General features: G+C 59.4%; 1 protein-coding gene across 1 annotated transcript; it reads right to left on the reverse strand.

The window, feature by feature from the left end:
• Positions 1–927: 927 nt before the first annotated feature.
• UBE2Q1 (ubiquitin conjugating enzyme E2 Q1) lies at positions 928–10,137 on the reverse strand. Its single transcript, XM_055696775.1, has 13 exons — positions 9,772–10,137; positions 8,441–8,545; positions 7,999–8,103; positions 7,590–7,640; positions 4,515–4,655; positions 3,841–3,925; positions 3,307–3,367; positions 2,685–2,775; positions 2,529–2,587; positions 2,202–2,250; positions 1,899–1,994; positions 1,693–1,759; positions 928–1,366 (listed from the first exon to the last, which is right to left on the reverse strand). The coding sequence occupies exons 1-13, from the start codon at positions 10,054–10,056 to the stop codon at positions 1,335–1,337; spliced, it is 1,227 nt and encodes a 408-aa protein (XP_055552750.1). The 5' UTR covers positions 10,057–10,137; the 3' UTR covers positions 928–1,334.
• Between the last annotated feature and the right edge of the window lie 10 nt (positions 10,138–10,147).

Consider the following 10,147-nt stretch of genomic DNA (forward strand, 5'->3'; position numbering starts at 1 on the left):
ACAACGCCTGAAGGAGGGAACAGCTGCCGGAGGAGATAACGGACTTCTGAGGCTCTTTGATTTTCTTGTAACTTTTAATCAATGCCAGGGAATTAATGGGGATGGCGCGGCTCAGGCAATGAGGCAGTGATGCCCTCCAGCCGAGGACACGGCCCCAGAAGCCGGAGCAGCTCCAACACCCAAATCTCCTTCCAGCAGCCTCCCAGCGGGGCAGAGGGAGTTGAGGAAGGGACAGGGGCACGACTGCAGCACCGAGCTGAGCAGGAATGAGGAGGAAAAATCTAAAATAAATCCCTCCAGCCCCACGCCCATGGCTGCAGGAGCGAGTCCTGGGGAGGGAGGAGAGCAGCGAGCGCAGCCAGCGCTGCCCCCGCTCCCCTTCGCCCACTTGAGCCTCTTGCTTAGTGCTTGGTAAGATGGGACACGGAGATGGGGGTGAGCTGGCAGCCCTGGGGGGCACCCACACCCCCCTCACCCATAAAAAAAGGTTTATGGACCTTCCCCTCCCCCACCTGCGGGGGTGCAAGGTGGCAGTTTATAAATAAAGTCTGTCCTTGGCCTAAGCGAGAAGGGGACAGAAGCCCTGCGCTCCCTTGTTGCCAAAAAAAAAAAAAAAAAAAAAAAAGAAAAAAAAGAAAAAAAAAAAGAAAAAAAAAGAAAAAAAAAAAGAAAAAAAACCAGTTTTCTTTTTCCAAGGTAGCTGCTCCAGACCTTCCTGTGGCTTGTCCAGGGGGGGCTTCGTAGCAAACACCGAGAATCTCAGGCCGTTCCTGCGCCCCCACCTCCAGCGCAGCCCCTCAGCTCCATCCACCACCCCCCCAGGGCTGAAGATGCCACCAAGGGCTTTGCTCCTGCCGCTGCCAGCTCAGGGTACGATCCACCCAGCAGCAACTTGGAAAAAAGAAAAAAATTATTCAGACCAGCATCTTCAAATTAACAAACTGTAATTTTTTTTTTTTCTCCAAAGATACATTTTCCATACACATCCATCATACACTGTAACAAAAAAAAGCAGTGTACATGAAATAAGAAAATAAATTAAATCCATAGCATAGGTAAGGAGGACGCTCTAGACTGGAGTAGAGTTGAAAGTTTCCAGCGATACAAGAGGCTCAAAAGTTTGTTTTAACAAGAATGCCTGCTAGCAAGGGTCCAGCAAGTGTTTTAGGTCAGTCCAACTGCTTAAACAGTTTTATTTAGAGTTTTTTTTTTTAACAGCCATTATTGTCCTGCAACAGGCAGAGCTATGACATCCTGGGAGAAAGCCAAGAGGCATCGGTAAGATCCAAGTAGAGCATCCAGAAGATAATCAGATTGGTCCTACAGCATCGGCGCTAGCCATCCTCCTTGGGCGGTGTGTACCAGCCTGGAACGAGAAGAGAGATCCATGAGGGATCCACGCCTGGAAACGCTGCAGAAAGCGGCAGCGCAAGCGCGCCCAGTCCCGCTTCCCAAGTGCCACATCTCCCCCAGCACCGGGGGGGTTTCTCTCCTGGTTGCTCCCCGAGAGCAGGCGGACAGCCGAGTGCTGCCTCCAGTCACGGCTGAGGGAGCTCAGCACCGACCAGGATAGGGCAGAGGGACACTGCAGCCAGACGGTGGGCGGAAAAAAATTCCGGTGGCTTGTCAGATGCCGGGCCTAGGGGAGCCCGGGCTGGCAGGGGAAACGCACGCCCTCCCCTCAGCCCTTACCATTCTTCTCGTGGATCTGAACCAGGGACTTGTAGGACTGCTGTGCTCTCGTCAGGCTGTACTGATTCTGCAAGGGAAGCCAGGGTGACCATCAGCCCACCGGAACCCGGTGCCAGCCGCCCCCCGCGCACCACGCTGCCAGCGCCACCCACCCGCTCACCCGCCCCCACCGCTCCCGGCGTTCTCTTACGCCGACCCGGCCCTACCTTATTTGCTCCAAACTGTACTCGTGCTTTCCCTTTCACCAGAGTCGCGCTGATCTGCATGATCACTGACTCGATGGAGTACGCGCTGCTCCAGCCCTGGGGACACAACGCAGCAGTGAGGCCAGCGCAGGCAGGACCCCCGCGCCCAGGGGCTGTGCTTCCCCACCCCAACAAAAGGTTCTGAGCCCGGCGCGGGCATCGCAAGCTGCCAGCCGGGGGTGCAGGCAGGATTTGGCTGGTAGCAGGAACACAAGGCGTGGCGGAGCAGCGGCTACCCAAGCCCACGCAGCGGCAGGGACCCACCTGTTTTGTCAGTAGCTCCATGCAGATGGCACCGCCACCCAGAACGTACCTTGGGGAAGAAACGAGGCCACGTTATGTCAGAGCCAGCCACAGCCTCACCCACCCGCTGCTCCAGAGACGGATCGTTGTCTCAGGGTCGATCTCAGATGGAAACATACACCACCACCACCACCACCACAACAAAAAAAAATCCAACCCCCCACCTACGCTTCCCGGGAGAGCGACTGCAAGCTGGTATCGGGGCGATTAGGGGCAGCGCTAGAGAAACTCGTGGTGAGAACGGCAAGCAGCGCGGGAGACGGTGAGCGGAGGCAGGTAGTCACTTACCCCCCTGACAGCACCGGGGACACAACCCTTACGAATGGTGGATCAAAAGGAAAGTTATCCTGGAAGGAGAGAAGGGAACAAAGCCGCTGAGAAACATCTCTGAGGACTCGCCGCGGCAAGCGTGCCTCAAGGAGGGGGAGGTGCGGGAAGCCTTACTTTAAAGGAGAAGTTGAGGAGGATGAAATCTGTTCCTTCTTTCTCTTTGAGGATCTGGAGATCGTTGTGCAAAGCGCTATCCTCGTCAACCCTGCCAAACGAAAATCCCCGAGGGTCAGAGCCGAGGCCGTGCACCTCGAGTCAGCTGTGCTCGCTGCCGCCCAAGCCCAGAGCTACTGTACCTGCACAACCTGGCTGCCACGCCGGCCCGCGGGTTCGCACCCAGAGGGCAGCGACAGCACGGGCTGTCAGCATTCTGCTCCCGGTTTGCAGAGAAGACCATCACACCCTTTTTGCATGCTGCCAGCTTAAAAATAAAAGACTGCCTGGCCCAAGGAAAAGGCAGCAGCCGTGTCTGGAGGGTGTGAAAGCTCGGGGTTTTGTCTGATGCACCTCTTCCAGGACTCTAGGAACAGCAGACAGACTTGCAGAGCCCTCAGATATTCTCATCTTTCTCCGGAGACGTCATCTCCTTTCTGATGCGGAGACAGCAAGCGAGCTGCCCGAGAGAAGCTAACCCAAGGTCTGCCAGGTGCTCCCCTGCCCTGCCCACCCCCCCTCCGGCTCACAGGGACATTCTGGTCCCACCACAGTTTGCATGATCCCGAGCTATGCCACCTACTTCAGGAGTTTGACGTTCCAATCGTACAGGCTGTCGTTCACTAGTTCAACTGCATAGTATCCTGCGAGGCAGAGAAGAGGGGTGTCACTACGGGGGGAGGCTGAACAGCGACTCGAGCCACCACCCACCACGTCAACCCCCGCTTGGCCCTGCAGCACCACCTCAGCCTGGCACAGACCCCTCCACGAAGCAGCACTTATCCAGAAGAACCATCCCGAGGTCAGCACTTTTCCTACCATTGGTCTTTCCCAAGTCCTTGGGCTCAGGAAAGGGGCAGGAGGACCATCACCCTCCAAGCCAGGTAAGCCCCCCACCCACAGCACGCTCCTCACCTTCCAGCCAGCACTAGCAGGGAACAGAAAGGCAGTTTTGCTCACTCCTGAGAGAGCGACAACCGATGGCCAGAGATCCCCTCCCCCCCAGCTGAGCTCGACAGCTCTAAGGCCCATCAGGTACCACCCGGAACGACGAGTTAAACCCCGTCACGAAGAGCGGAGCAGCAGCCCCTTCCCCCGAGCTCCCCGTGGTACTTACCACCCTTGAAACTTGGTGATCGGTAAATATCCCTGAGCTCCTTCATTAGCCGGTCGGTGGCCTGCACAGACCCAGACACTGCACCCTGTGAGGAATTTGGGAAGTTGCATCGTTACACCGCACCCACCACGGCTGTTGCTCTACGAGGCCAACACCCGAGCCAGAACTCCCACCTGGCCCCTAAACTAGACCTTACCGTGCCCCCCACCTCTCAGTCTTCCCCTTTCCCCCTACAAGAACTTCCCTTGCTCCAAACACGCCGCCCCAGGCAGCAGAGCTGCAGCAGGAATGCCTCCATGCCCTCTCAGCTCTAAGAATCTCAGCCCAGGAGTATAAAAAAAGCACAACCCACCAGCCGCCTCCACAGCCCGCAGCGAGGTGCGGCTGCCGGGAGCAGAGGGGACCCCCAGATCTCGCTACAGGAAGGCTGCCCCACGTAGCACCAACGCTACCCGAGGCTCACGCATTTCCCCGAGCTGCGGAGGCAGTTGGCAGCCCCCTGCATCAGCCACGCCAGCCCCGAAGAGCCACCGCTGCACCTCTGGCCGGGGACAGCCCCTCCAACTCAGGGTGAGCGGGTGCCTCCGCTGCTGTCACCCTTGGGTCCCTCTGCTGCTGTCACCCTTGGGTCCCTCTGCTTCCCCAACCCACCCGCCCCGCCCGGTGACACGTACATTTAAGTAATCTTGCCTCTGGTTCTTTTTTATTTTCTCTAAAATGGCGAGGTTTTCCTTCCCAATGCCTTCATCCTCTGTCTTCTTCCCATCTGCCGGCTCTTCCTCTTTCATCTCATAGTGGTCCAAGTCCTCGGTGTCCTGGGAAGGCGAGAGGAGAGCTAGTGGGAGACGTGTCTTCGCTCCTCCCTGCTCCAAGCACTGCAGATGGAAGCTGCTCTGGACCAGGAAGGATTCCTGGTGCTCCTTCCCCTCCCCAAGCCCTGATCCGAGGCACAAACCGGGTGGAAGACACCAGACCTGGGCACGCTCAGCAAAAAGGTTTCCGGCACTGGGCCCCCGCTGCCCTCCCTTACCAAAGGCAGCCGGCAGAGCGGCACGATTCCCTTTCCAGAGTTAAATCGGGCTTGTACAAGCTCTTTGTTAGCTGGGTTCTTCCCTTCCAAATCTCATGCTGTACTGGGTTTGCTGGCAAGGGTTTGGTAGCCAGGGGGCTACAGGGGTGGCTTCGGGGAGTTGCCAGAAGCTTCCCCCCACATCCAACAGAGCCAATGCCAGCCGGCTCCGAGATGGACCCACCGCAGCGATGGCGGCAGCGCCTCTGATGGCGCGTTAAGAAGGGGCGGGGGGGAATAAAATAAATCTGCATCAGGGGAAGAGAGGAGCGAGACGGTGAGAGCAGCAGCCCTGCAGACCCCCAGGGCAGGGCAGGAGCGCTCCCGGCCGCAGCAGAGATGCCCCGGCAGCTGGAGGTGAAGCCCCCGGCGAGGCAGGCTGTGCCCCCGGCCCCTGGGGGAGCAGACCCCCACCCACAGCCCGGGGAGGACCCCACGCCGGGGCAGGGGGTGCCCGCAGGAGGCTGTGACCTGTGGGAAGCCCACGCTGGGGCAGGTTTGCTGGCAGGACCCGTGGCCCCGCGGGGGTCCCACGCTGGAGCAGGTCGTGGAGGACTGTCTCCCGCGGGAGGGACCCCACGCTGGAGCAGGGGAAGAGTGTGAGGAGGAAGGAGCGGCAGAAACGACGTGTGATGAGCTGACCGTAACCCCCATTCCCCGTCCCCCTGTGCTGCTCGGGGGGGAGGAGGTTGAGGAACTGGCAATTAAGCCCGGGAAGAAGGGAGGGGTGGCGGGGGAAGATGGTTCTTTTCTGATTTGAATGGTAATAAATGAAACTAATTTCCCCAAGTCGAGTCTGTTTTGCCCGTGATGGTAATTGCTGAGTGATCTCCCTGCCATTATCTCGACCCACGAGTCTTTCATTACATTTTCGCTCCCCTGCCTGCTTGAGACGAGTGACGGAATGGCTTCGGTGGGCACCTGGCACTCAGCCAAGGTCAAACCACCACACATGCCCATCTAGAATTGGCCATTTACCTTATGTACGCTCCCCCACCAGCCCAGTCTAACTGAAGGGCACTTGCATGTCGTCACACACACGGCTCAAGCCGCCCTGTGCCACATTTCTGGATGGCTGGAACAAAGCACAGGTACCGGGTGCGGCGCTGCCGGGCTGGGCCGCTCCCCCTTCACGTGCCAAAACCCAACGTGAGCAGAGGTCACACAAGGAGAAGAGACCCTCACACAGGAAATTCAGTGGCCTGGGACATCCTCCCCTCCAAAAGAGGTGACGTTTCACAGCGTGTCTGGAAGCTCTTTGTAGCTCAGCTCAGCACCGCGCTGCATGCCCTGCCACTCTCCCTAACCCTGCTGACAGACGCTGTCCTGCATCCCTTTCCACCAGAGCCTGATGTTAATACCCAGTAAAAACCAGTCGCAGCGATGGGGGCCACGGCGGAGATCTCCCCCCACGCACTGTGTCAGCACCACAGCTACCTGGAAGCTGCCTGCAAATGGCTGTGGGTGCACCCAGCTCCAGGGCTGCTATTAAATCCTCCAAACAAGTGTTTACTTCAGCCTCTCCAGGCTAGCTGCTGCTATTCTGGATAAGCAGCATTTTTGGAAGGGCTTTGACATTTTTAGACTGTCACACAGGAAAAATAGATCCTCCTAGAAAATCCCTCGAGTGGATTAACCTGCATAATGCATATCTGCACCAGGGCACGGCTCTGCTGCTCTGCTCTTCCGACACAGCCCAACAAATCCAACTAGTCAGCAGGAAACCTTTGCTCTGAGCGACAGTGCTGGCCCTGCACGACAATGCACAGCGTTAGCAGAAAGCGTGAGGGGGAAACGCTCCGCTCCTGAGGATTGCTTTTTCAGCCCACAGGAGCATGAGGACTCACACATCACCAGTTTGCCGCGAAGTGGCAAGTCTGCAGATATGCCAGGTTACACCGGTACCAGTTTAAGCCACCGCATTTTCTCTGGGGACCCAGCTTTGATTTAGCAGGCTATTAACTTTGCTAAACCCCCAAAACTGCTAAGCACGCTGCTAAGTGACCTGCCCCCAGGTTCTGTGGTGCTGCTGACTCGATGCCCGTGCCTCTCACACCCCAGGAGAGGCGCGTGAGGCATCGCTAAATGTCACCATGGAGATTCAAGATTATTCCACCCACTTCTAGAGATCTCTAAACCGCAAACCAAACAACTGAAGCCTGCAGGTTTTGCAGCATGATATTCTCAGCCTGCAGTAAACGATGGCTGCCTCTGCTGCTCCTGCCAATTAGCTCGCTCACATGCCCAGCCACCCTACCTTAATCCTCTCTGCGGGAGTCCCGTTTTCACGGTGCGATTTCCCCACCAGAGACGGCACCCCGGAAATCCCATCACTCGTGAGTAAATTTCAGGCTCTAGAGCACAGCAGCACGAGCAGAGAGAGTTGTCCAAGAGGCTCCGCTCTCAGCTCGTCTGGATGCCTTTGGAGGCTACGGCTACACCTCTTGGCTGCTGCAGGCCCCTGTGGTTTGTGAACAGGTTGCTCCCACCCGTGGCTCAGCACCTGGGTCCACAGCAGCAAAATGCTGAGAACAATCTCGACTCTGTGCCAAACTTTTCCCTGCCTGGACTCCCCAAGCTCCTCCCAGACACAATCCCTGTGCCCTCGCACCTTTCCGCAGGCATCTCCCTGCGCTCAGCTCTCTGGCGTACTTCCTCAACGCAGCGAGGCAGCACTTACCTCTGGCATCTCTTCATCTTCCTCTTCAGAGGACACCTCTTCCTGCACGCTCTGCGGGGACAAAAGGACAGAGACAAGAGATTGCACCTTCAGCTTCCTGGGGCAATGCTCTCCTGCCTTCCCAGACACTTCTGAGGAAAGGTTAAACAGGGATTTACAAGAACCACCAAGTTAAAAGCAGAGTGAAGCCCAGAACCTTTACAGGAACCCACACCAGAGCAGCTAAACAGCACTGAGGCCCAATGGAGCAGGCTGGCATCACCCAGGACAGGAATCCACCCCAGGGAGAGGAGATCAACACCTCACCTGCTGCATTCCTCTTTTGGGGGTCACAGAAGCCTCAACCTCTAAAGCAAACTCCAGGGAACTCATTTTATGAGCTTCAAAAGTCTCATCCCGGGTCACTCACCTGTTCCGCCGGCAGAGGCTGGTCCAGCATTTCAACGTCTGGATGTTGAGGGAGGTTGTAGAGTTTGCACAGGTCGGAGATTATTCGCTTCAGGTGCTGCAAAAGCTGTCCAGAGACCAGGCAAGTGTCAGAGAGGTGCAGAGACCCCCACACCCAGCCAAGCCTCAGCTGCCCTCAGCACTGCAACGCCTTCCCTCACAAATGAGCAAGCCAAGGCTCAGAGGCCGCTCCTTCCCACTCCAAGCAGCGGCCGACACAGGGGAGGAAAATCACACCCCAGCATCAGACTCAAGAGAAGTCAGAGCTGCTCATCCCAAATTTCCTGAATCCTTATGAGACCAGAGGTGCCCCCGCAGCTGGAGGCACGCAGCAAGGATTTTACCCTCCCGAAGCAGCCAGCCTCTCGGCACCCCTCCCCTTGCCCCAGGCAGCGCCCCCTCACCAGCGTATTTCCTTTCCTGACTTCCACCAGCCTCTCCAGGATAGCTGCCAGGTTTGGATCGTCCGACTCCACAGACCATATCGGAGGAACAGCTGGGTAAGACTCCTGGAAACAAGAAGGTGGTGTTTGAACTGCTGCAGCTCCCTCCGTCACACTAGAGCAGCCAGCAGGGAAGAGAGCAGCGAGCTCAGGACAGGGAGCTGCAGCCCCACATCTCCCAAAGATCCCTCCAGACCGCAGAGACCAGGGGAATGGCCCCCAAGTGACCGTATCCCTCCTCCGGCTAAATCCCGGGGCCAAGGGCAAAACAAACCCCCTGCTCCAACTGGCTCAGCTCTGTGCCGCTTCCCCTAAGCCCAGGGTGGAATATGGAGGGTGGTGACATTATGGCCACCCCTCCGGTCACTGGGGCCTTTGGGGGTTAAGGCAGGACACGGAGCGTGTTCCACGCCGTCCCACGGGCCTCGTGCTTCACCAGGTCTGGACCAGAAGCGCTGCAGAAGAATCAGGCGACCCAGCAGCACCCGCAGAGGGGCAGAGGCCAAGCGGTGCCTTTAAGCCAGGGCAAAGCCGCTGACGACGCTCCCGAGTCGTCCCTTGGGAAAATCCCAGCTCCTGGCCCTGATCGGCACCGCACCGGGGGCTTTCCCGGTTCTGCTTCTCCTCTGTGGCCACGATGCCACCTGAACCTCGCCCGATGGGATCCGCACCACATTGCAAACCGGCCCAGCACCAGGATCCCCCAAAATCCAGGTGAGGATGAGCCAGGGTGGATGTGAAGAGCCACCTGGGACACCCCCCCCCCAGAAGAAAACCATCTCGGGGCAAGCACAGAAAAGGGGGCGCAGAGACTGTGGGTACCCCCTCCTCCAGGCATCACCGGCCAGGGTCACCTGGGACCCCTCCTCTAAAAAAGCCACCTCAGGGCAAGTACAGAAAAGAGGGTGCAGAGGCTCCGGACAGGAGGAAGGGACCCCCAGGGAGGGGAGACTACTGCCCCCCGCCCCGCCCGCACCCCCCATCGAGGCTGAAGGCTCCGGGTCTGTTCTGCTGGGTGACGCTTCCCTGTGCGGAGAGCCCCGTTGAGCTCGGGGGCCCCGGGAAGGTGGGGTGGGGGGACACGGAGGCTGCTCCCCCCGCGGCCGCTTGAGCCTGGCCTCGGCCCCTCGGTGCCCCGGGCCCAGTTTGGGCCGGGCCAGCCCCTGCCGCCCGTAACGGCCCCGGGCTCTAACGGGCCGCGGCCGCCCCACAGCGGCTCGGGGTGGGCCCCTCGGTGCCGGGGTGGGCCCCTCGGAGCCCCCCGGGGCCAGTGTCACCCCCCCGGGCCTCACCGTGATGTTGCAGTGGATGCGGACGGGCCCCGGTGGCGGCCCCCGGGAGGCGGAGGCCCCGGCGCGGGCCCCGGCCCCCGGGACGAACTCGCAGCTGATCTCGTCGGGGCAGGCGCTGCCGATGCGGAACCGCTCGTGGCCCCGGTGGAAGATGGACTCGAGCAGCCGCAGCTCCCGCCTCAGGAGCCGCCCGGCGGGGGCCGCCGCCACCTCGGCCCCGCTCCGCCCGGGCCCCCCCGCCGCCGCCTGCGCCCCCGCCGCCTCCTCCGCCCCCGCCCGCTGCATCTTCCCATGGAGGGACCCACTCCGCCGCCGCCGCCGCCGCAGCCCCCGGAGCCGGCCCAAGATGGCGGCGGGACGGCCCCGCTCTCCGGAA

This window comes from Falco cherrug, chromosome 19 (assembly GCF_023634085.1).
Source record: "Falco cherrug isolate bFalChe1 chromosome 19, bFalChe1.pri, whole genome shotgun sequence".
NCBI classification, from domain to species: Eukaryota; Metazoa; Chordata; class Aves; order Falconiformes; family Falconidae; genus Falco; species Falco cherrug.